We start from the raw sequence: 26,949 nt of genomic DNA, 5'->3' as shown, positions 1-26,949 counted from the left end.
GTGGCCTCCATTTATGAGCCAGCACTTTACTCTTTAACCTCTCGGCTCAGGGCTCTTAAAAGCAAACCAGTTTTCTCCTTAAAGACTATTTCTGATGACAGCAGATGTCACCCGGCGCTACCAGGCACAGATGCCGTCCTGCTTGAGGTTAAGGCAGGATGGCACCGTCCTTTCCGCATGACCGCTTCCACCAGTCAGGAGGCCAGGCGTTACACTTCTGTGCCTGCTCAAGAGCAAACCCCTTACGCTCTTTACATCACCGAGCGTGGTTTGAGTGCCATACAGGATCATATTCTATCGCGCACAAAAGCAAGGTGTCATAAAACGACCGTGCCACGTCTGAAAGCGGTAGAAATTTACGACAGCTGCTTTCGGCTGCTACTGCGGGGATCTGCAGGAGCGCATTTACCTCTTCTGTTGCAGCGATGCGCAGCCGTGCCGCATGAGTCACAGCGGCAGAAACGGCACGGATGTAAACAGGGGGCGGGCTCAGGTAGGCCTAACCTGTACCCGCCCAACCAATAGGGAGCCGCGTTTCTCTGCCTCGGCTGCAATCTCGAGGTTTCTATTGGTCCTCCGAAGCGTCGATAGGCTGTGACAGCATCGCAATTACACCGCGGAAAAAAAGAGGAGCGAGAGAGAGAGCGAGGGGAAAATGATTAATCTGTCAAAGGCAAATTTGGGATCGGGATGAGAGCTCTGACATCCAGCCGAGCGTAACGCCAGCCCCCGCAGGCGAGCACCATTAATGCACAGGAGTTTTACGCTAAGCCGATGCACCGCCATAGCAGGTGGTGCTCGTATAATCGTCCGAGGGTCTCGTGTCACTCGTCTCTGCTGCCTGATCTGTGCCTCGTTTCAGCACTGGACAGCGACCGGGCACTGAAAACACCGAGGGAATCCTGAGGCGGGGTAAATGTCACAGCCGCACAATAGCTTACCACAATGTTGGCATCAATCCCGTGCTGCATTTTTTTTCCTTACTGGTTGCTGTTTTCTATTGAGATATCACCGTATGTGTGTGTGTGTCCTCTCGCCGCGAAGGATGCTTTGTTGTGCGGTTTGTTAAAGCGTGATTCGTGTTTGATTTGTGAAGCCTCCGGGAGCACGGGACTGCGCACGGTGGCGATATGGAGCTCACCGAATGCCCTTGAAAGTGTAGCCTTCGTGTGTATGTGTGTGTGTCGGTGTGATTGTGTGTGTTTTTGTGTCAAAGGGAAATAAAAATAGAGAGAAATAGTGGGGGGAAGCGAAAAGGAGAGAGGGGAGGGGGGCTGTGGTGGTTGGAAGCAACTGCGCAATTGTCTGTCCCTATCTGTTCACATCTCCTCTCTGCGCCTCTCTCTCTCTCTCTCTCTCTCTCTCTCTCTCTCTCTTTCCCGCTGTATGTTTCCTTCTTGGCCTCTCTCCTCTCCGCTCTCTCTCTCTGTGTCTGTCTGCTGCTTCCACAGTCGGTCCGACCCTCGCTTGGCTCGGGGCAATGCGCGCCTAGATGACTTCACTACATCAACAAGCACCGCGGTAGTCCTGGACTAATATAGCAGAGCCACATCTTTCCCCCCTCATCTCTCCTCCTCCTCCTGCTCTCTCTCTCTCCATTCGCTGATCCTTCCGTCTAAAGGCACCATGGGAAACCGTGGCATGGAGGAGCTGATCCCGCTGGTCAACAAGCTGCAGGATGCCTTCAGCTCCATCGGCCAGGCCTGCAACCTGGACCTGCCGCAGATCGCAGTGGTCGGAGGCCAGAGTGCAGGAAAGAGCTCTGTGCTGGAGAACTTTGTAGGCAGGTAAAATTGACTAACAGAAATAGGATAATCCCTTCTCACTTTAACCTTGAGGATGACATAAGAGGCCTATGGGGCCAATCTGGCTGTGCGGAGAGTTCAGACCATCTTTCCCCTGCTTTAAGTCACAGTTGAAGCACCTTATGGCGAACAGCTTCAGTTGCTCTCTGTGCTGCTGTTTTATTTTCTCTTTTTTTTTGGTACCCCATATCTTGTGACCGCCAACAGGGGATGGAGGCTTTATTTGGGTTACAGCAGCACCTTTGGGGATTTTGGCCCAATCAGCACCAGCTCCAGGAGGCCACCTCACAACCCTAAAAATAATAACCGCTGCTTTTCCCGTGAACCATGTAATGATGGCGTTATGTTCGGATGTTGTGTAAAATGCAGATTGCTGCATGTAACCTTTATAAAACCACCATCCTACTGTTCATGCAGAGGTGTCAGCTCCCACTTCTCCAAACACATGAATATTCATAATTTTTTCGCCCTTGATTTATATATCTGGATTTTTTGTTGTTGGGTTTTTTTTCCAACTCCATAAGCAGCAAGCAATGAATCTGAAAATGAGAAATACATCCAGGCTCCACAATGACATTTTTTCCTGCTGTCCAGGAGCTTCTAGTGTGTTATCTGCTACAAGAATCTCACTATTCTCACACAATAATGTGTTGCCATGGTTTCTTTATAACCGTGCATTTTAAAGAGATTGGGGTTCTTTTAATTGACAGCTAATTATAGCGTCCCTCAGTTGTCTATTAATAGAGAGACGTACTAATCGTGTATTCTCTAAATTTGATGAGAACTTTGCTTTTTAAATCGATTAGGGATCCCTTCATGTGTCCATTTCAAGGGGAGAAGTCCGCTGCTCTGTCTGCAAAATGAGCTGTTGGCCGTGATGATTTCTGTGGCACTGGAAAGAATACCAGCGGGGTTATTGGAGCTAGGCTCAGATTCCAGACACTTGAAAGCATACACTAGAGCATATAGTGTCGACATTTACTTTTAGATGAGAATATTTTACATGCAGGGAGGGTCTATTAAAAGATGCCATTTCATTACTACTGTTTTTGAAGCTTGACCCACGCTACATACTTGAAAGTCAGTTGTTATCTGCTGCACCGATTCTGGCCACTCTTTTATAGGCTGCTTGTCAGTGTTTATGGAGGTGCACAACTAAATACCAAAAATGCCATTAGCTTGAATGTCTTTGTAACCAAATATTGCATGTCCTTACAAGCGCACAGTTCCAGATGGATGCATTGATTTAGTTCTGTTTCAGCCCTCATTTAGAGTCGTGATGCTGAGTAATGGTCCATCTGTCCAGCACTGGCTCTGCACAGCGCTGAATGGACAAGTAGTGGGCTTTTAAAAAAAGGAAAAACAACTCACCTACTTTAGGGACTTCTGAGGGTCAATATGTGTTAATAAGGTTCTTGAAACAGACCTTAAAGCATAAGAGGTGGGCTGTTAGGTGTGTGGCATGCCTGCATGTGCAAGTCACTATTTTAAAATGGGAGAGCTCGCCGTCAGCGATGCAGCTCGGTATTCTGACCTGTTGTTTATCGGGTCAGGTTGTTCTTTACTGTTGGAGTTATTGGGTTGCAGTAGCAGCAGCTGAAAGCCACAGGACATGTTTTAAAATGGGGCCTTTTTCCCACTTGTTTTGAAATGGCCTACAGCAGACTACACGAATGACACTGAAAGCTTTATGCTAGCTGTCATGCCATCGTAACTGGTGTAATTATAAGAAATTTGCCTTTCAATACTTCAAAGGTAGAAGCTGTAAATAACATTATCATTATGCTATCTATAGCCACACTTGGAAAGAGGTTTACATTTGCTGCGGTTTGATGTAATGAGTTTTGATTGGCTGTCTGTCCTCAGGGACTTTCTGCCCCGTGGATCTGGCATTGTCACCCGCAGGCCCCTGGTTCTGCAGCTTATCAACTCTTCTGCAGGTGGGTGCACACAGCCACACACCCACACATGCTAGCATGCAAACACACATGCTCTTACACACAAACACACACACATACAAAACACACAAATGCAGCCTCCTCCTCTCTCCTTTTTAAATGGTACTGCTTTTTTTCCCCCTCTCTCTCTGGCTTTTATTCCCTCCCGCTCTGGCATTATTTTCCACTCAGACACATGCAGCACAGCCATTACTAATCTCTGTTATATGCTCTCCATTTTCATCCTCTCAGAATGGGCTGAATTCCTCCACTGCAAAGGGAAAAAGTTCACAGACTTCGATGAGGTTCGCCAGGAGATCGAGGGAGAGACGGACCGTGTCACGGGGGCCAACAAAGGCATATCTCCCATCCCCATCAACCTGCGGGTTTACTCCCCTAATGGTGTGAAAGGAATAACTCACCTTTTTCCTCTTTTTACTGCCAAGTGCCAGTATGCAGTAACACTTTTGAATCAAACTAGAACGTGACAAGCTGTGAGTCATCATACTCTCGCTCCTCGTTTCAACGGTTGGCAGATAGACTCTTTAAAAACTGGGTCATTAGAAACAAAGAAGATAGTTTTGCTAGTGAAATTATTGTGCTGGATATGAATGAGTTTTGATGATGTGAAAGGCAGGCAGGCAACCAGATCATTTAAAGGCTCTGTGTTGATATTGTTGCATAGCATATTCCGTTGTGCTGCTGCCCTCAGATTGTTTGCGCTATTATTTTTTTTATAGCCATATAAGTCTTAGAATTAAAGGGATATGAAATAATAAACTAGCCAATTCAGCTTCCCACCTTCTGTGACCTTCTGTCAAACTGAGAATGTGGATTGTCTTTCATTTTAAAAGCTAATAGCATCATCTACCTGCCTTGAAATGCTGAGGGATAGCTGGCTTACTGACTAAGACTTTTATTTCATAGCACTTTATTTACCTGATTTAGTCTTCAATGAAAGTTGTTCTCCCACTGTATCTGCTTTACAGAACTTTATTGCTGCAAAAATGACTTCTAGGATTATTCTAAAGCTTTAACCACAGATGATACACTTTAAAAGGTCTTTGGTTCATGCCAGCACTGGCTAATTTTAAGCTGGAAATGTGAAACTTGTGATAACTTATGAGGTAAAACTAGCAGTTAGTAAAAGCGTGCATAGCAGTGTATTTACTCATTTACCTTTTAGCTGTTTGCTCTAATTTGCTGATTTCAATTATGGTATCTCAGAGCCGCCTACATATTTAGTCACTGTTGAACAGTTGACAGACTGAGAAATCTAGCCAAATGTTCTAGTTATCAACCACCATAGTTAAATGAATGTTGGACTAGCTGCACATCACAGAAATGTCAAACCAGTATGGCCAGTTCTTATATTGCATTCCTCTGGTTGTGCAGTATTGAACCTGACTCTCATCGACCTTCCGGGGATCACTAAGGTGCCAGTCGGAGACCAGCCCGCGGACATCGAGCAACAGATCAGGGATATGATCATGCAGTTCATCACCAGAGAGAGCTGCTTGATCCTGGCCGTCACTCCGGCCAACACTGACCTGGCCAACTCTGATGCCCTAAAACTGGCGAAGGATGTGGACCCCCAGGGTAAGGCAAGGATGCTGGGGTAAGCACCAGATATTGGGAATAAAAGAGGCTGTAGCAAGGATGTAGAATGAGAAACTGAAGGAAATGAAGTCAGTACACAGTGGCATTGTGGTTACTGGGCCAGCCTCAGTAAGACTTTCAATCTCTGTCAGCTGCAGGGTGGGTGCTCAGTGTCTGACCTTGTGCTTTGACCGCTCTGAATGTGGAAGCAGGATTTCCCTGTAGGGAATGATCAAGTGTCACATTTTTATTAGAAACGAGGGTCTGAGAGAAGAGGAGAATGGAGATGAGGAATGCACAAATCAAATGATAAACAAGGAACGGGAAAGAAAACGAATGTCTTAACTTGTGTGGAAATAAAGTTAGGCAGATAAGTTGGGGGTAAGAAAAAGCTGCGTGAGATGAATCGAAATGATAGGAAAAGAGAAAAGAATCCACCTAACTGAAGAGTTTGACCTTCAGACAGGAGACGAGAACACAGAAGTGGACAAGAGGGTGAAATAGCTAAAAAGAGGACTTGAACAAAATAACCTTGTGTGAAAGACGAATTATATCAGACAAGAAAAGTGAGGTGAAGGAATACAGGAGGTAAGCAGAAACAGAGAAAGGATGCTTTAGAATGGAGAAAAGAAGAAGAAGAAAGCGTGGCAAAAGGGAAGCAATAAAGTATAGCGAGAGCTGGATACAAAGCTGGATTAAGGCCCAGACCTTCATGAGCCCCAAATGGGAACATTTAGTATAATGGACAACAAACAATAAATACATAGTTAATTATAATAGGAAGCAGATGTGCAATATAAGCTTTTTTGCTCAGTGTGAGGACTGTATAATTTTACACTGTAATAAATACAAAAAGACAAATACTCACCAGAGTGGATTTTAAATCAAACAGTCTATGTGTAATTGAAGTGCAAGCTGTGAGCATTAATTTGGTGAGTTTGAAAAAAAAAATATTGCATTCACTGTTTAGTAATTACACCCATTTTTATACAAAATTCCCCATTTTCAGAGGTTCAAAGGTTTCTTGGTTGACTGACAGCAGTTTCATGAACATATATGAAGTCTGTTCCATTGTTGTTAGGTAAAATGTTTTGTATTTTATAGCTTTTCACTGACATTTTAAATATGGGGCCCAAAGAAATGTGAGTGCAGGTGAGGAAGGCCATCATTTTGCCTGAAAAACCTGAGAGATATCATAAACCGTTAGTTGTAATGTTATCAAGGTTTACAATCTAGAAACACCTTAATTAATGGAAATACATGGTGCAAACCACGAGTTACACTCAAGAAGGCCAGAAAACAGGGATCTGGAAAAAAGTTCTTTGGGCAGATGAGAACAAGATTGCCTTGCACCAGAAAGACGAGAGGAGACAAACAGGAGGAGGAGAGCTCATGATCTGAAGGATACCACGTTATCTGTCAGAGATGGTGAAGCTAGCGTTATGACATGGACATGTATGGCTGTGGAACTGGGTCACTAGCGTTTATTGATCATGTGACTGCTGATAGAAGCAGCAGGATGACGTGTGAGGAGTGCTATCGCTGCAAAACTGATCAGACTGTGGTTCACAGTGCAAATGGATAATGAGCCAAAGCATACTGCAAAAGCAATTCAAAGACTTCTCAAGGAAAAGGAATATTCTTCAATGGCAAAATCTGATCCCATCCCAGTAGAGCATGCGTTCCAGCCACCGAAGACAAAACTGAAGGCAGAGGGACCCACAAAAAGGCCTAGATGGGCATCTTAAGGGGGTAAACATGGCATATGTTGATGTTCATGGGTTCTAGACTTCAGGCAGTCACTAAATGCGAAGGAGTTTCTTTCAAGTATAGAAAACAGTTCTTATATTTAAAATAATATAAGTATTTTATCAGAAATGGCTGGAATTCCTAAACGGTTAAAGCTAAATTTTTGTTAAACCCCTTGAATTAAAGTTGAAAGTCTGCACTTCAGTCGCATCCATACCGTTTGATTCAAAAGCAGGCAAAACTGCAAACAATTTAATTCTAATCTAATTCTGTGCTTAAAAAGAGTAACCCAAAATCTTTAAAAGAAACTAGCGTTTCCTAATGACTACCACTTCCTTTCCCATTGTATGACTTTTTAATGCCCTTTGCAGGTCTGAGGACTATTGGAGTGATCACCAAATTGGATTTGATGGATGAGGGCACAGATGCCCGTGATGTCCTGGAGAACAAATTGCTTCCACTTCGAAGAGGTGTGTGTTTGTTTTATTGCGATCTAGCCAGCTTCTATTTGGCTCTTGCCATTTCTCTTCTCCTACAGTTTCTCCGCTCTGAAAACTTCAATCTGTGTTCTTGTTCTCAGAATCAAATGTCTGTCCAGGTTTTACCTGCTTTCACATCCATTCTCTCGTTATTTTACCCGTGTAGTTGCTACTAAGATTCTCATTTTTGTTTGTATTCGTCTTTGTTCGCTCCCAGGGTACATCGGAGTGGTGAATCGCAGTCAGAAGGATATTGATGGAAGGAAGGACATTAAGGCAGCTTTAGAAGCCGAGAGGAAGTTTTTTTTGTCCCACCCAGCATACAGGCACATGGCTGAGAAAATGGGCACTCCACGCCTGCAGAAAATACTCAACCAGGTGATCACAGGTTCCCCACCAGTGCTTCTCCATCATACACTTTACATAATTAATAAGAGGGCGGCCTACTTTTTTTTTTGTTGGCTTCCATTATACAGCACATCAGTGTGGGTGATATAAGACTGTAAGGAGATGGAAAACACACTCACGCTTTCTAGTTCAGCTCCTAATAATTTATCATTTACTGGAGGAGGCATTTCACATTTTCATTCTGCAGTGTTACTGAATGAGTGTTTGGCTAAATCCTCCTTGATTACAGTAAAATAAACAGTCCTGACTGTAATTATTCTGTCTTGCAAAAAATGGCAAATATGTAAGAATTATCAATGAAACCATGATTTTAATGCATTTCATATGGTGGCTTTGTGTCTCTAAAGCAACTTACCAACCACATCCGGGACACCCTGCCAGCTTTCCGCAGCAAGCTGCAGTCCCAGCTGTTGGCTCTGGATAAGGAGGCAGAGGAATACCGGGGATACCGACCTGATGACCCGTCTCGCAAAACCAAGCAGCTGCTGCAGTCAGTACCCCATTTTTCCCACGGCCAAAGCATTCAGATTAGATTTTGCTGGCAGAAAATGTGTTTGCTGCAGAAATCCTACCATATATTGAATATGATGAATCATCGTTGATTTATTTTGAGGTTTTCCATTTTTCATGTTACAGGATGGTGCAGCAGTTCTCCGTGGACTTTGAGAAGAGAATTGAGGGTTCAGGGGACCAGGTGGACACAGTGGAGTTGTCTGGTGGAGCAAAAATCAACCGCATCTTTCATGAGCGTTTCCCCTTTGAGTTGGTCAAGGTGATATACTGAAGTTAAAATGAAATGCAATCACTGCAGTCACATTTAACACAGTCTTAAGTCTCACAGCCAGGATTTTAAAATGACTGAAACTTAGATGAAAGCTTTAAAACAACATTATATGGTAGTTGTTTGATTAAATAGGATGGTGTGTCTTTTTTTTAGCCCCAATCCTCCCTGTGCATTTTCAGAGGAGGGCATGTCATCAGTTGTAGCTTTGGCCTATTTGTACATATTAGTAGCTAATGACATAAAACTCCACCTTCTGTTGTTTCATGAATCTGGAACAGCAGAAACAGTGACACCCCTTGTTTTTAACTTTGTCATTTTAACCAAATGTAACTCTTGAAGGATGAATATGACTAAATTACATAATTTCTTCCTTTGTTTTCCTCCTCTGCTTCCTCCCTATTCTTCATGCACACTGTAATTCCCTCCTTTATTCTCTGTTGTGATTTTCTTTTGAATGATCCTCAAATAGCCTCACATTAGTGATGTTTCTTCACACTCCGAGTGCAGAATGTTCTCTCTCTTTAATCTTTCGGCATGAAGAGCTCTTGCAGTCTTCGTGCTGTCCCATCCATTACATTTGTTCAGTTCTTTCATTTCTTCCTCTCTGTTCTCCGCAGATGGAGTGTGATGAGAAGGAGATGCGTCGCGAGATCAGTTATGCCATCAAGAACATCCACGGTATCAGGTAGGGGTTTGTCTACCAGGCGAGAATATGATACTGCCTAAACTAGTCTTTGTTCCAACAATCCCTTGCACAGGCCCACATCGACTTGCCAAAAGTAGTTCATGCCAGTTTTCCTCTATCAAGCATCCAGTTCCTCAAAAATTTTGAGCCTGTGCTCTGCTACTGCTCGCAGCTTTCTGGCTGTGGCCAGAGATATTCATTCTGGTATGGTGAGAAATTACCAGCATTGAATTTGGTTTGTGAAAAGGCCTGAAAGTATAAAGTTTGTATGAGTATTTATGAACTGGGGTGGAGCAGGCCTTTTCTTTTATTATGTTCAGTTCTGACTATGTGTGTTTCTATATTGATTCAGCAGTGGTTAGCCACTGGAACCCCCCCAAAAAAGGCCACCCAAGCAAGAGAAAATCTGACATTTAAGACACCACCAAATTTTGAGCCTGAATTCCTTCCAAAAACAAAAACAGGTCTGCAGTGACTCACGTCAGTAGAAGATGGTAATGATCTATTTATTTTCAGAACCACATGTGAAGGCTGTGGTTACATCTAGCTGAATCAAAACACAAATCAAAAGCAGGAATATATGTGGAACCAAAACATGTGTTTCTAATGTTCATCATCTCTTTTCTTGTATTCTTCGTGGGATTCAGGACTGGACTTTTCACCCCAGACATGGCATTTGAAGCCATCGTGAAGAAGCAGGTCATAAAGCTGAAGGAGCCTTGTGTCAAGTGTGTGGACATGGTCATCCAGGAACTGATTAACACTGTACGCCAGTGTTCTAACAAGGTAGCGCTTCTGCTCATTGGCTTTGTTGTACTGCGATAATATTACCAGCTTGATGTTTTGGGTTGAAATTTCATTTGAAGTTTTTCATTATTTACGATATTATTTCACATTCATTATGTAGAAGGAGTCATAAGCTGTGTACTATGTTTTCAGCTGGAATGCTTCCCCAGGCTGCGAGAGGAAACTGAGAGAATTGTCACGTCTCATATCCGAGACAGAGAGAGTCGGGCCAAGGATCAGGTTTGTCTTGTTACTGTTTAGTTGCGGTCTTTTTTCTAAATCACACAACTCAAAGGCAAAAATACCACAAAAACAAAACAAATATAAAAAAAAATTGCAAAGGTTTTGTCACAATTTTTCCAAAACTTGTCACTTGTGTACAAATGGCACATTTTGGCTTTATGTTCTGGATAGCGCCAAGCTAGCTGGTTCTCTGGTTAAATTCTTCATGCTAACATAGGCTAACAAGGCTAGTGCTCAAGCTAACGAGCATCAGCGAGTCTTCTGAAGCACTTTAGTGCAAATATTTGACAATAATATGACAGATTATTAAGTGTTGCATCACATGCTCTGGTTTTTAGTGAGTAAAATTTTAGCTGTCACTATATTAGTACACTATAATACTATAAGATTACTTAGCACTAAATAGCAAGTAGCTGTATCTCTGTTGTGTCAATACAACCTACACCTTAGCACTCCATCTTTTTCCCCGAACATGGTCATTTCCTGAGAAGAAAGAAACTAACATGGACAAATATTAAAATTTGACACTGCTAAACAAATAGAATAAAAGATGGGTGTAGCTACCATTACCTCACCGCTTCTTTCTGAAGTTTTTGAGAGCTTCTACTGTTGACATCTTCAAAATAATTTAATGTAATATAAAAAATAGATAAATAAAATAAATAAAATCTTTGCAAAATAACAGATATGACAATTTGACCTGTGAAACTGCATATTCATAGGCTAACAACACGTGATTGACACATTGTTAAGTCAATGACAGTGCAGTTTCATACAGATAATCTAATACTTTGAAACACAATGATAAAGATTTCAAAAATAGATTCAGTTTTGTTTTATTCAATATGAACCAAAATGAGTGACTGAGGACACAAACTGAACAGGTCAGTGTTTACATCAGAAAGCTGTTTCCCTATAGATTTCTATAGGATTGGAAGTTACTTGCAACCAATGCAGGTTTAAGGCACTTCGGCATTAGCTTCATTTTTTCAACCCAGAAGCCATATTTGTGTGTCATACAGTCTATGATTCATAACAGGGTTTCACAAACCAGTTTTTTTAAAATACAGAAAAAAGTGTGGTCTTAATGCTACTTGTCCAACTAAAGAAAGCCAATGAGCATATTATTTCCCAAACTCACACATTGATTTTCATTTCCAGGTTCTGCTGTTGATTGACATCCAGCTCTCTTACATCAACACTAACCACGAAGACTTCATTGGATTTGCTAAGTAAAGAGTCAATCCCCCAACTTAGCTCTGCTATGATGCATTCTTTAATACTGCTCATGTCAGGCTAGTAAAAACAGATGCTTAGAAACTTCTCTTTTACCCCATCATGTTTGTCACCTTCTCTTTTCTCTGTGTTTGCCTCTCATCTCCGCATCGCCCTTCCATCTCTGTTTTGTTGCTTCTGGGCGACAGCGCGCAGCAGAGGAGCAGTCAGACTAATAAGAGCCAGAGTTCAGCAGGAAATCAGGTGAGCATTTGTCACGTCTCGTGTGTCAAACAGTGGAGGTCGAGGGAGTACTGCACACCCACACAGCGGCAAGATGGCTACTGCAAAGAAAATACAAAGAGCTGAAATGAAAGAGATCTTGTGCAAAGCACTCTCTTTCATTTGAGTAAATCTTATGCATTGCACAAACATTATGTTATATGCATTTTACCTTTGCATTGTTTTTTTAGATTATGTTATTACTTATTTCTCCCTTTCGTCATGCATGTTGTATTATGTTTTAATTGGGCACCAGCTTTGAACAGTGTGTTTTATTTTGATCTCTTTATTTCTTTATTTTTATTTGCTTCCAGTAGCCTTAGTGAAAGAATCTCTTTGGGTTCTGTTACTTTTTGCCACCATCATCACTGGTGTTGTTGTTGTTGAGACATTTCCCTTTGTTTGAACCCCTCCTGTGTCATCAAGGTGCCACTTTGCATTTCATCCCCATCCCTTAGTGAGAATCTCAGCTGCCCTCTTAGCTGGGTGTCTGTTGGTGAGTATCGCTCATTGTGGGTTATGGTTTGCAATGTAATTTGTGCCTGCAGTAACAACTCAGCCCATTGTGTGGTGCTCTCCAGCACTGCTACATAAAAGAAAACATTTTCCCCTCATTTTCCACTCTGACAGGTAAAGAATGCTAATTGGCTGTGTACGCTTCTGTTGGGCAGAGGCTCAACTTTAAAACAGGTTGCATTCGAAAATTTGCCTTTTTTTTAGTGCCACACGGTGTCTAAAACCCCCACATCCCTTCCTGTTGTAGGCCTCCTCTCCTCCTGCATCAGGCCTGATCGTAAGAGTTTTCTTTAATAAATGTGTGCTTTCTAACACCGCCTACACCCACCAAGGCCCACAGACTACAGGGGGTTACCAGCTAAACACGTAATAGTGAAAATGTGCTTTTGGCATGGCTGTTAAAATAAATCTCTAAGATAAGATAAGAAGCGTGAAAAAAGAATTCTTTCTGGTGTCCTGTGATGCTTTCAGCTACAAAACACCTCTCTCATTTGGGCCTAAGACACAAAGGCTTTGTAATGATTCGGGTAACCTCCTTTGTGAGTCTTAGGCGGTGTAAGACTGACAGTAATCTAACCTAATAATCACTTGGCACTGTGCCCTCAGGCCTGTTTATGTAGGGCTTGTAGGGTTAATACACCACAGGAGACACACACACTCTCTATTGTGTGCTTGAAGCACTAAACACGGCGGTCACTTAACCAGCTAACACGGGCCTCTGCTTGTGGCATTGCGAGCACAGTGAATGAGATCGCACTGACACACAGTCACACGCTCGGCTCTGCCGTGAGTCACAAAGACACACCTAACCTGACCTTCACACGCATTTCATCGCAAGTCATGCTTTGGGTGATTTGCACTAATTTGCGGTGTCCGTCTTGAAAGGCGGAGGAGTCGTTGATCATTAGGACCGTGTCGTTCTCTTTCTTTTACGTGTAGTTTATGTTTTTATTTACTTTTGGGGGGGAGGGTTTGTCCGTAGATGTCTTCCTGACTTTCTGACCTCACCTCCTTCCACCTCACAGGTCATCCGCAAAGGCTGGCTGACTATTAACAATATCAGCATCATGAAGGGAGGAGCCAAGGAGTACTGGTTTGTCCTGACTGCTGAGAGTCTTTCCTGGTTTAAGGATGATGAGGTAGGTTTAAAGCGGCTACGATCAGTATTTTTATGCAGTGTTATTTCTGTGACTCAAATGTGCTGTGTGAGGCGTTGGCTGTCGTGATGAGACCAGATAGAAGGGGCCAGGATTTAAGTGTTTGGATTCAGTATCCACGCTTGTCTCCTTATAGTTAATTAGTCTTTTAGACATTGAATTTTTTGTTTCTTCCTGAAAATACTGAGATTATGTCACACGTTTACTATACTGGGATAAAAATAACTAAAACTTAAAGGTAACAGCCTGACGCTATGCTGAAAGGAAGCAGCATTTAACTTTCTACATGGATACATGACTCAAATCACTGATCAAAAAAGAATTTTATTTATTTATTTCAGTTATCCTTGAAAATATCAAGTACAGACCAACCAGCAGCAGCATACTGGTCTTGTAGCTGAGCACACCATCTGCACCACAAGCCTGCATGAACAGGATGCAGCATTCGGTCCATCCTCCTGGCTTAATCTTGGTGGGCTGATGTCTATCTGCCTGTCTGTGCCTGCTGTACAGGTTGGAGGATATTCTGCACAGCAAGTGTAGATAGGCAGACACACTGCAACTCCCTCAGCCAGTCGGTGTGGTCTCTGCTTGTTTATTGGGCCTCGTTTAGTCTCTTGCTGTGGTACGGCTCCAAAAAGGGGAATGCACAGAGACAATGGCATTCTCTGCAGCCTTCATTACAACATATGTGCTTCCAATTCGCCGTTCTTTCGACTTATCCCCAGACCGGTCGACTGCTTTTTGTGCATTTTTCAGGCATTGCTGAGCAGCAGATCATCACAGTGATGGAGCAGTTTACTGTATGAGTCACCATTGCGAGGAGTTTTGGCCACATTTCTGTCATTCACTCAGTCTTTCCGTTCATCTTGTGTTTTGTCTCGAATCCCCCCCTCAACCCCCCTCATTTCTCTTTCTTTTCTCCCCACCTCTTTCCTTTGGGAGTTTAGGCATTTGCTTCTTCTTCTTCTTTTGCAAATTTGGAACAGGACCAAATCCCAACCAAATGTTCAATCGCAGACACCCAAAATATATGAAAGCACACTCAGCCCAGCACATGGGGCCGCGCAGCGCCGAGTCCAAAGATTGTCATTTGAGACGTCAGTGTGGTGGTGCAGGAAATTATAGACTCCGCTGGCTTCGCCTTGTATATTTCTGTTTTACACTCTGTGAACTTTCTATAGTCCCGATGCACGTGCACATGCGTGGATGCACATAGACACATCTGCACACTCACCCACTCTCTCCCCCTCTCTCTCCCTCTTAATGTGGCTGCCAGTTACTTTGGAACTGCTCGCATTCTTGGCAGGAAAATTATAAGTTTGTAATCCAAACATGAGCCTCCAGTGTTTGCGGTGAAGAGAAACCCCTCGACTCAATATCAGTGCCCTGCTCAACATGCCCCCCCCCCCTTCCCGTAATTCGACTGACCTTCAACATCCTTACCAATCACTTCATGACAGTCATTTCCTTTAATCCTTCATATGTGTAATGCTTAAATGTGTCACAGTGTGCAAAAGAGCTCCAGCACAAGATCTCAACTTAATAGACGGAATAATCGCTCTTAGCTGACGCCATATTTATGAGTATAGCTCTCTTTTGTTTTATTTGCGTTATCACACTTTTCCTATCAGCCTTTAGCATTTAGCGTTCGACACCTTAGAAGTCTACTATAGCTCCTTTGTCCTGTGCCTCACAGTTTTCCAGTCCCATTCTGACCACCCACTGAAATAACTTCCCTGGAGGTGTCTGACTGTATTTTCAAACTCCACTTGATTGATTGGCCCTTCGTTCCTTTGGCTTGTGTTTGATGCTTTGCAGCCACATTCGCTCCTCCTCCTCCTCCTCGTCCTCCTCCTCCCCAATCCCCCCACCCCCACTTCCACAGGACCACATCTTCATCAGAGGCACCAGGCTAGCAGCCTGCACATTTACTCATTCATGCCATAAATTATGCGATCTTGTGGGTTAAAGCTTCTGATCGGACTAGGGAATATTGATTCTTTTTTTACACCCTGGTTTTTCAAAGCTGCAGTTAGTGTTGGTGATATTTGGTGATATATGTTTATTCCCCAAAAGAACCGAAAGGAAAGTGGTGAGCGTTAGAGGGCGCTTTGGACAAAATACAGATGGATACGGAACAAATACAGACTGCAAACATATTCAAAATAGTGAAGGGTGAGGAAGAAGCAAAAGATGCAATAAAAACGAACCCACCCCACACACACACACATGTCGAAGACCTGAAATAGAAACAGAGAGAGAGAAAGGGACACAGAAAGACAGACTGACAGAAGAGGGTCCATGCCCAGTCTAACCAATGTGCAGACTACTGTACACCAGTATGACAATGAACAGGTAGTCTGAACACTGGGTGGACGGAGCCGGAGTTAGAGCCAGGCCTTGAGCGCTGGTTTTCCTGCTTCCCCAGATGCTTGTGGCTCCGTCGTCCGTGCCCTCCCTTCGCCTCCTCTCCATTTTGGCAGCAAAGGATCCAGCGTATCGAAAACTTTTCAAAAAAGCGCGATTCTGTCTCATCCGCATTCGTCTCTTTCCCCCCTTTCGGTTTTTGGGTCGCATCTCTCGTTTATTTGTTTTGGTGGGCGTTTAAGTTCAGGGTCCCCTCGCGGTCCGTTTTGGTCACGCCGGCCATGAAGAGTATCCAGCCTTGACGTGGCATATTCGCTCAGACGACCGGGACAGACTGGCTACACGTTCAGGGAGGGGATATTACAAAAAAGAGGGAAAGAGAGAGACGGAGGGTGTGGGGGAGGGAGGGGGGGGAGTGAGTGAGTGAGTGAGAAAGGGAGAGGAAGAGGGAGGGGACCTGTGTGACCATATATGGGTTGTAGTGACCCCTTGGGGAATAGAACACAGAAGGGTCTGCAGAGTTTTCCTGCGTCTTCTTCTCCCGTCCTTATCTCCTTTAATTCTTACCTGCAAGCATCTAGCACCACTTTCCAGACCATCGCGCCAGATGTGGACTATCTTCTGCAAATCTTTTGTAAATCCACTTCAGCACTTCTTCTTCTCGGTCTTTCCTCCTCCCTCCTTCAGCCGCCATCTCTTTAACTTCTCCCTCCTTCCCTGCTTCCCTGTGTGCTGCTAAGCACTACCAGATGTTGAGTTTTAACGCCAGGCTGTCATTTAATCTCTCTTGCTCCCTCTCTCTCTCTCCCTCATTCAAAAAAAAAAAAAGAAGAAAAATCAGGCAGGAAGTGGGCCCCTCTGGAATGGGAAGGAAAAATATTGAAAAAATATTGAGGGGGAGGGATAAAAGAAAAAAAAAAAGACAGTTAAGAAAGATGAAGGCTGGGATGAAAAAAAATAAAAGATCTGTCACAGCTCCTGCCAGAACCTGTGTGTCATCCACATCAACACCACTGCTTGAGTGGTGTGTTATCTGGACCTCCTGTGCGATTATATCAGCGTTTTCTCCATCTTAACCACGACCAGAGTTTCCCGCGCCGTCAGCTACCAGCTCTCCACCAGCAAAACGCACCGTGAAGAACGACTGTGTCTTGACCCACACTGTAATGACTTCCACATGTGCTCTCCTTCTCCCTTTTTCTTTCTCTGTTTCTCCCTTCCCACCTACTCACCCCACTGCCCCCCACCCTCTTACCTCCCACTCTCATTTCTCCCCCATTCCTCCTCCCTCCTGTCCCCCCTCTTACTCTTTCAGCTTACGCCCCTCTTTTTCCTCTCTTACAAAAAAAACAAAAAAATGGACGTCACCTTTTCTCTTACCTATGTCACATAATGCTGTTCTTTGCATGACAGATGAAAATGTTTCAGTTAGAAAAGTGATTGCGGCACGTACCTTCTGCTTTCCTGGTCCGCAGGAGAAAGAGAAGAAGTACATGCTGCCCCTGGACAACCTGAAGGTGCGCGACGTGGAGAAGAGTTTTATGTCCAGCAAGCACATATTCTGCATCTTTAACACGGAGTCAAGGTCAGCTGAGAGACCTTCAAATATCTGCTTTTTTATTAACCTTTGTAATAGTCGGATTTATATATGCCTAGAGGAACCAAGACTTATTAGAGCAGACACATGGAGAAGACGGAGGCCTGTGTGTTGAAGCAGAGGCTGAAATGTTTGGGATTATGTTTCTTATAGTGGAGTGTGAATACAGGTTAAGACAAGCTACAAAGATTTAGGATCGATCCTTCTCAGTTTTTGAAGTTTGACAGTTACATTTGATGTACATTTGGTGCTACGACACACTATCTTCTAGACAGCGCACGTTATAGAAAATTACCGCAACAAACTGAGGTCTTTGAAGGTCTTGATGTTGCAGTAGTGAGCTGATGTATGTACAGAGTGCCAAAACACCATCTAGCAAATAAACATATATATGTTGATTTGTTCATATTTAAAAAGAGGCTTGGATGTGTCATTTGATTCTGTTCATCAACTGAGCACCACTAACTCTAATCAGAGGCATTCTCAGAGGAATAGATATGAAGAATGTAAAAAATAAAGAAAATGCAACACTGGTAGGCCTAATGCTGCAGAAAGAATTGTTACTTTGATCGTCACAAGCATGCAGAATAAAATAAATAAGTAAAATAAAGAGATTATCATATTTAAGTTACTGCTCAGCGTGTGCTCTCTGCCGCTGTTTATTTTTAACATGATAGCCTCACATTAGAGGTTTGAAACTTTAAACTGCACATTCTTAAATATTAAAGGTCACTCTGTGAGTTCGACTCTGACTCTGTTTCATAGCCTAAAAGAAGAAATGGAAATGACTTTAGTTTGTGGCCAGATAAAGGTGAAGGGAAATTACTTTTATTGATCGAATAATCTTGGCGAGAGATCGCGTTCACATGTACCTGATCAGTTTTCTAAGTTTTGTTCTTGTAGCTGCAGTTCCAGCAGAGTTTTAAAAATGGACTTAAAAAATGAGACATTTTTTGCATCGTCATCTGAATTTGATTATGTGCAAATACAGTGACAATGCATTACAGTAGGGGTGTCAAACAGAAGGCATGAGGGCCAGAATCGGTCCGCCAATTCAATCCACCGGACAGCTTTGGCAGATGGGAAGAAGGCATGAATTTTAGACTTTTAACTATCATTTTTATTGGTTTTACAGCTTTTCCAACTGATAAAGACCTCATTCATGACCATTCATATTGCATCAAAGTAAATAAGTAATAGATAAAGCATTAAATAGCAAAGTTCCTTTTACTGTCTGCTATAGAAATGTATGATTTTTACAGCGGGTTCAACGTAAAAAAACCCCCCCAAAAAGTACAAAAATTCCCATTTTAGAATTGCAGGACAGTCTGTGCAATGAGTTAACAGAGCTTTTTCTGTATTTTTTCTCAATTTTACATATTTATATATTACGGTTTAAGCTCATTTCTTTATATTGTGGCAAAACTGAGGTGTGTTGTTGAAATTGCACTCATTCTTATATTCAAATATCTCAGGGATTAGATGTGTGGTTAAACTTCTTCATTACTATCAGAAAGATGAGTTTCACCGGTTTGGTTGACTTAAGATCAAAGTGAGCTGTACATGAGCCACAATGCAAAATGAGTTTGACATCGCTGCAGTTTCCACTGCTCGAACTTTAAAGTTGGCTACAGGTCGCATATACACACACATTCCTGCATTCCACTTACAGGATACTGTAAGTAAAGAATCAGTAAAACATCAAACAACATTTTAAGATAAAGTAGAGCTTTATCTATAATGCACATAGAATCCTATGTGCGGTTTGAGCGGTTTGTTAAAGAAGAGCATTCCATCTTTTTGTATGAGGTGCGGTGGTGAGTGAGGAATCACATGTGATAAAAAGCAGCTGTGATACATGGAGTAAGCAACTTTAAGTTGGGGGGGGGGGTGATACATATTTATACAATATCATAATGAAACAAAAATCTAATCATCAAAATCAAACACAAAAAAATTGTGCAACAATTTTATGACTAGTGCAAGAGAAACACGATTTGTTTCTGAAATTAAGATAAATCACCTAGTATCCATCCAGACTGTCGGCAAGAAAGTCTTGCACACAGACAATAGACTGGATACTCTCTCTATTTGATACTGTATCAGAAGCAGATTTCTAATTGCGAAATCCAGATTATTTGCTTAATTAAATACACTCTTCTACTTTTTTACATGGGATAGTACAGATTATGAGCTTTGTTCTCGCTTTGTCTCACACATGCTCTCCTGTCCTCAGGAATGTGTATAAGGACAATCGCACCCTGGAGTTGGCCTGCGACTCTCAGGATGACGTGGACAGCTGGAAATCGTCTCTCCTGCGTGCTGGGGTCTATCCTGAGAAGACAATTACGGTTGGAAAAAATTCCATTAATTTAGCTCCTTTCATTTAGTTTTTATGTAGAGCCAGTTGCTGACAGCATGAGGCTTAAGGCAGGTCAGGTTTAAGGTTAGAGTTAATAAAAACGTATTTAAAGAAAACTTGAAGTGAATAAAAAGTGATGCAGTTGCAGCAACGAAAAAAATCCAGTAAACCAAATGAAGTGAATGCAGAAAGCCAACAGGAAAAGACACAGGACGGGGAGACAATAATCACACAACACATGGATTATTTGCACAGACAAGGCACAGGTGAACTAAATCAAAAAAATAATGAGCATATACTCCAGAATGTTATGAAGAGTGATCAGATGAATTGCATAGTCCTTCTTTGCCATGAAAATTAACTTAATCCCAAAAAAACCTTTACACTGCATTTCATTGCTGTCATTAAAGGACCTGCTGAGATCATTTCAGTAATCATCTTGTTAACTCAGGTGAGAATGTTGACGAGCACAAGGCTGGAGATCATTATGTCAGGCTGATTGGGTTAGAATGGCAGACCTGACATGTTAAAAGGAGGGTGATGCTTGAAATCACTGTTTTTCCATTGTTAACCATGGTGACCTGCAAAGAAACGCATGCAGCCATCATCGCGTTGCATAAAAATGGCTTCACAGGCAAGGATATTGTGGCTACTAAGATTGCACCTAAATCAACAATTTATAGGATCATCAAGAACTTCAAGGAAAGAGGTTCAATTCTTGTTAAGAAGGCTTCAGGGCGTCCAAGAAAGTCCAGCAAGCACCAGGATCGTCTCCTAAAGAGGACTCAGCTGCGGGATCGGAGTGCCACCAGTGCAGAGCGTGCTCAGGAATGGCAGCAGGCAGGTGTGAGCGCATCTGCACGTGCAATGAGGCGAAGACTTTTGGAAGATGGCCTGGCGTCAAGAAGGGCAGCAAAGAAGCCACTTCTCTCCCAAAAAAAACATCAGGGACAGATTGATCTTCTGCAGAAAGTATGGTGAATGGACTGCTGAGGACTGGGGCAAAGCCATATTCTCCGATGAAGCCTCTTTCCGATTGTTTGGGGCATTTGGAAAAAGGCTTGTCCGGAGAAGAAAAGGTGAGCGCTACCATCAGTCCTGTGTCATGCCAACAGTGAAGCATCCTGAGACCATTCATGTGTGGGGTTGCTTCTCATCCAAGGGAGTGGGCTCACTCACAATTTTGCCCCAAAACACAGCCATGAATGAAGAATGGTACCAAAACACCCTCCAACAGCAACTTCTTCCAACAATCCAGCAACAGTTTGGTGAAGAACAATGCATTTTCCAGCACGATGGAGCACCGTGCCATAAGGCAAAAGTGATAACTAAGTGGCTCGGGGAACAAAACGTTGAAATTTTGGGTCCATGGCCTGGAAACTCCCTAGATCTTAATCCCATTGAGAACTTGTGGTCAATCCTCAAGAGGCGGGTGGACAAACAAAAACCCACTAATTCTGACAAACTCCAGGAAGTGATTATGGCAGAATGGGTTCCTATCAGTCAGGATTTGGCCCAGAAGTTGATTGAGAGCATGCCCAGTCGAATTGCAGAGGTCCTGAAAAAGAAGGGCCAACACTGCAAATACTGACTCTTTGCACAAATGTCATGTAATTGTCAATAAAAGCCTTTGAAACGTATGAAGTGCTTGTTATTGTATTTCAGTACATCACAGAAACAACTGAGACAAAGATCTAAAAGCAGTTTAGCAGCAAACTTTGAGAAAACTAATATTTGTGTCATTCTCAAAGCTTTTGGCCACGACTGTACACTTGCCAGTTCCATTATTTGTAAGCCCTCTACCAGCATGGCTCTAAATGTTGCCTTTCTACATCTGCAGGTTGAGAGTGAGACCACCACCAGCACAGACAACTTCTCGATGGACCCTCAGCTTGAGCGTAAAGTGGAAACCATCCGTAACCTGGTGGACTCTTACATGGCTATAGTCAACAAGTGCATCAGGGACCTCATGCCCAAGACCATCATGCATCTCATGATCAACAATGTAAAAATAAATATTTAAATGTCTTCATTAAATAGGAAATAAAGACAACTTTTCTTTGGTTGTTACTGTATTAAAACAGCAGGACTATGCTTTTTCTTCATTTTCACAATTATGATTTTCCATCTTCCCCTACCTCTTTCTGCCACTAGGTGAAAGACTTCATCAATGCAGAGCTGTTGGCCCAGCTGTACTCTGCCGGTGACCAGAATGCCCTAATGGATGAGTCCCAGGAGCAGGCCCTGAGGAGAGACGAGGTACTGAGAACCCACCAGGCCCTGAAGGAGGCGCTGGCTATCATCGGTGATATCTCCACCTCTACCATTACTGTCCCACTGCCTCCACCTGTTGACACCTCCTGGATGGGAGGATCCACTGGTGGTCGCAGGTAAAGTGAAATTACAGTACACATGGAGACTGTGACCATTTGAAATAAAGGCATTTGGTGGTATGACGATATTCTGTTACCGCATACCTTGTCTTGCCCAGGTCTCCTCCACCCAGCCCCACTGCTCCAAGGAGGATGTCTTCAGGCCAACGTCCAGCTCCCAGAGGGGCCCCGCCGCCACCAAACCGCCCAGGACCCCTGGGGCCCTTCAATAACAGTGCTGATAGCCCTCAGGCTCCCAGCCGCCCAAACCGGGCCCCTCCTAGCATCCCAAGGTGAGTACAGTCCTCACTTCCAAATCTCTTTTCTTTGTATTAATTAAGTACTCTATTCATTTACTGACTGAATAAAATATGGAATCACCTAGAAATGATCAAGTTTGAGAAAAGTAAATCCAGAAACAGCTCTTCATGTGCAGTTAGAGTTTTATATTTTTCAGCAGTAATCTGCTCTCCTAGGGCTTCTGTAGTAGTCAACTAACAATAGTTGAGCAGTGAGCTGAAGTAGATGCCATTTAATATTAGTACAAATTCTTCTATAAGTTACATGGTATACCTAAAAGTTCAAAAATACACAGATTTTGAAATCAAAAACAATATGAAACTAATTCTCGGGAGAAGGAGGTTTGAGCAAATGTGCTCATTAGCTTTCTAGCAATCACCAAGTGGAACGCCCCTCACATTGATCCCACTGGCATTTCTGTATTTTACGGTAAAGATGTTAAATGCACTGGTTTCATATAGTGCTTTTCTAGTCTACCTGTGCACTCAAAGCAGTTTATACAATATGGCTCATTCATTCATTGACACCTACTCAAACGAGCTCTTTTTTCAATGCTAAAGGGCTTTCTAGCTAACATTCACACACTTGACACAAAGCTACCACCAGCCCCGTTTACACTAGCTCAGCACGAGGCAGGAAACAGCTAGTCCCTAAAGTTAACAAAGTTAGCCAGTATAATGTAAGACATTGTATCTGCTCATATCTGTACAAAAACAAAACTTATAGATTTTGGAATTTGATGCCAGACATTCTGACTGAGCCAACCAGGCTAGCTTCCCCATTTATGCTAGGCTAAGATAACTTACTGCTAGTAGTAGCTTAACATTTAGCTTACAGAAATGAGCACAGTATTTCCCAAAATGACAAACTGCTCCAATAAAAAATCTCTACATTCCTCAGATTTTATATTTATTTGGCTTTAGTATGGGAGACAACGTTCTGACTTTTTCTTGTTAATTTCCCTTTTCCATATCTTACTCATGATGTAAAGAAATATCTTTTAAACTTGTGTGAACACTAAAAGTTACTCTTCCCTTCTCTTCTTTTTTCTTCTCATCTTTTCTCTTTTCTAAAATCACCTTTCATTCCTGCTCTATGGCACCTCACACCACATAATTACCTATACTTTTCCTAAGTCGGCGGCCCCCTCCATCTCCTACAAGACAAGTCCCTCCATAATCATATAAAGGGATTCTTCATATCCTTATCTCCTTCCCTTATCCATTTCATCCCCCCACTCTAAGCCATGGCTCTGCTGTCCTGGTCTCTTCTTAGTGCTGACACTGAAGTCTTTGACCCCCTTTGACCCTCGATTTCCTGCCAGGTGACGATGTCCATATATTTATGTACAATATGGTACTTGTCTTGTGGTGTATGTGTACGTGTGCTTGTTGCTCGCCTGTGGTCCAGGTTTGCTTAGCAGGTCCACTACCCAGTATCGGTCCCTGGAACCTCTTCCCCGTCCACAAACCCTTTGCCAAGTCAACCACCGCCCCCACTTTGCTGCTTCTACATGAAAATACGCTCAGCAGTCGTACTGCCCTACTCATTCCAAAATGCAGCATGGCACATAAGCTGCTTTTATTGCATGGGAGTGTATGTGTGTAGAGTGTGTGCGTGTATGCGTGTTTTGTGCGTATGTATATGGGGGAGGGACTAATTTGCCTATATGTAGGCTGAGTTTGATTTAGTATTGTATTAATTTATTGTATAATGCCCCCTCCCCTCCTAAGTGTTAAATATCAGCTTGATGTTCTCTTAGGAACAGAAGTTGTAACTTAGTATATGTGTGAATATGCATTTTCGTGTGCGGATAACTCTGTGTATGTGCGTGCGTATGGGCGTGCGGGAACACGTGAGCATGTGCCGTCTGTCTGCACGTTTGTTGGCGTTTCAGTTTCTATTTGTTTTCATGGTCAAAGCTGTTAATGATGAATCAAAAAACCCTCCGGGGTCAATTTTAATGTTGGACTTTTGTGAGTTGTTCCTGTGTTGTAGTAGCAGCCATACACACATAGCAAGGCTGAGGAGCACCTTCAATATTCTCTCTATATAGAAAACAGCCTCAATACTGCATTTAACCTCGTCATAGGTGTCCACCTGTGCTGTAACAATGGTCAAATTGTGACCCTTGCAGCCTTAAGCTTCGATGCAGACGCTGACAGTAAGATGAAAAGAGAAAGAATACTTATTTAACGTGGGCAGAACACACGTTCATCCATTAACGAAGAAAGGACATGTTCTTACATGTTTCCATTTAGCCTTTTTCTCAGGTTCGAAACATGCGACTCCATGCATATCATGACTAGCATTCCTATTTTCAAACTCTTCTAGTCTCTTCCGTTTTACTCGCAATCACTTAAGCTGGCTGGTCAGCGTTTGTATCAGCGCTCAAGGTTGTATTGTCAACGTATAAGTGCTTCTCTGTCAGTTTGTTATTGTGTATGTGGGCCTAAACTGTGTTCTAATGTATATAAAGTAGGTAATGATAAGGAGATACTGTACCTGTGGACTATAAAGACCTCATCAAGGATCCTAGCGCTTTAATCGTTCTCTCTCGTGTCTCTACTCACTAAATGCTCTCTTCTCCCTAATTTAGACTGCCTTACCGGCATGAACTACAATTCTGTATTGCCAAAGCTAAATGTAGAAGGGGATAGGTAAAGGTAATTAAAAAAAATAAATCTGCTGATGACCAACAGCAAAACGGTTCCATTTGTAGTGAAATTGCATTGTTTAGCAGAGGGCATACTGTTAAATTGGGGAAATGCATCAGTTGTTATTTTCTGTGTCTCTGTATCTCTCCTCAATAAACTTCTCCCTCATAATGTCACACTTTGCCAGACTCTTTATTGTTTCATTCACAGGGTTTTGGACTTGTATTTCTATGCAGGTTTAAAAATTAAATGTGATTATTGCTACATTTAGTATCTTATTATTACTTTGAATCAAATATTTTTGAAGTTAAACTTTTTGGTTAGAAGAAGGACTTAAGAGAAGAGGTTCACCTGAAGAAACAGGATGAGCACACAACCGTAAAATGAAAAGAAATGAAACTCCTGTTGTAAAGCCTTGTAAAATGTAAATAAAAACACAAATTAATCACTTTCCCAAAGAGGAAAGGGACAAAAAAATGAAAAAGTTGTATAATGCTAATAAACACATGGTGGAACATCTCATAAATAATAAAGTCAATTACCAAATAATCTAGTAAGTTCACCATCTATGGTACATAATATCATTAAATGATTTAGAAAAATGAATCTTTGTATGTGAAGAACAAGGATAAAACTTGTACTGAATGGCCACAAACTGTCCTGTTTGTTGACCAATAACTATTTATACATTTTGAAAATCTGATCTCAAGATACTTATTTACTTCCAAAGCTAGCATCCATATTTCCATGGGATGGTGCACATGTGAACAATGTTGTGAACAATGTGTGCATTTTTTGGAGCAACATGTAATCTCGACAAGCTATTTGGCACAGAAGGCCTTGCTTACATAAGCAAAGCAATGCCAAACCAAGTTCTGCAAGTATTAAAACTGCATGGTGTAGTGATTTGGCACTACATAAATAAAATTGAATAAAAAAGCTTTGAAAACTGCAGCCATTTCTCTCCTCAGAGGTTTTAAAGTCTTATTTATGTGCTATCTTGAAGCCCAGAGATGCTAGATTTACCTAAATGGTTACTGTTCTTTATGTAAAAAGTGTTTAAAAAAATGACCCTTATGAAGAGAATATCGAGGGAACAGTTTACCCTGCCCGGGATAGGGTTACTGGGGCCCCGCCCTGGAGCCAGGCCCGGGGAGGGTGCCCGAGGGCGAGCGTCTGGTGGCCGGGCCTTAGTCCATGGGGCCCGGCCGGGCACAGCCCGAAGAGGAGACATGGGCCCATCCTCCTGCAGGCCCACCACCCGCAGGAGGCGCCATAGGGGTCGGGTGCATTGTGTGCTGGGCGGCGGCCAGGAGCGGAGGCCCTGGCGGACTGATCCCCGGCTGCCAAGACTGGCAATAGGGACATGGAATGTCACCTCTCTGGTGGGGAAGGAGCCTGAGTTAGTGCGTGAGGTTGAGAGGTACCGGCTAGATATAGTCGGGCTCACCTCTACGCATGGCTTGGGCTCTGGAACCAGTCTCCTGGAGAGGGGCTGGACTCTGTCTCAGTCTGGAGTTGCCCCTGGTGAGAGGCGGCGGGCTGGGGTGGGTATTCTAATATCCCCTCGGCTTGCTGCCGGTACGTTGGGGTTTTTCCCGGTGGATGAGAGGGTTTGTTCCCTGCGCCTTAGGGTCGGGGAACAG

General features: G+C 42.9%; 1 protein-coding gene across 1 annotated transcript; it reads left to right on the top strand.

Annotated features, from left to right (window-relative positions):
- The first annotated feature begins 488 nt into the window (after positions 1–488).
- dnm3b (dynamin 3b) lies at positions 489–25,479 on the top strand. Its single transcript, XM_013276406.3, has 21 exons — positions 489–912; positions 1,452–1,787; positions 3,672–3,745; positions 3,995–4,144; positions 5,138–5,341; positions 7,462–7,560; positions 7,787–7,947; positions 8,325–8,467; positions 8,614–8,749; positions 9,379–9,446; positions 10,094–10,232; positions 10,386–10,472; positions 11,637–11,707; positions 11,900–11,954; positions 13,514–13,627; positions 17,491–17,600; positions 19,849–19,963; positions 21,815–21,979; positions 22,129–22,364; positions 22,466–22,639; positions 23,783–25,479. Exons 2-21 carry the CDS (start codon positions 1,627–1,629, stop codon positions 23,823–23,825), a joined length of 2,505 nt encoding a protein of 834 aa, XP_013131860.1. The 5' UTR covers positions 489–912; positions 1,452–1,626; the 3' UTR covers positions 23,826–25,479.
- The last annotated feature ends 1,470 nt before the right edge of the window (positions 25,480–26,949 follow it).

The sequence above is a fragment of the Oreochromis niloticus genome, linkage group LG18 (assembly GCF_001858045.2).
Source record: "Oreochromis niloticus isolate F11D_XX linkage group LG18, O_niloticus_UMD_NMBU, whole genome shotgun sequence".
NCBI classification, from domain to species: domain Eukaryota; kingdom Metazoa; phylum Chordata; class Actinopteri; order Cichliformes; family Cichlidae; genus Oreochromis; species Oreochromis niloticus.
Note: the sequence above shows the minus strand (reverse complement) of the source record. Positions and strands in the feature narration are given on the sequence as shown.

What these genes read in the sequence shown, in the direction of transcription:
- dnm3b (XM_013276406.3), top strand. Translation starts at nt 1,627, where the DNA reads ATGGGAAACCGTGGCATGGAGGAGCTGATCCCGCTGGTCAACAAGCTG. An exon ending in CCTGGTTTAAGGATGATGAG is followed by an intron (nt 13,628 to 17,490) that starts GTAGGTTTAAAG and finishes CCTGGTCCGCAG; the next exon opens with GAGAAAGAGAAGAAGTACAT. An exon ending in ATCTTTAACACGGAGTCAAG is followed by an intron (nt 17,601 to 19,848) that starts GTCAGCTGAGAG and finishes TCCTGTCCTCAG; the next exon opens with GAATGTGTATAAGGACAATC.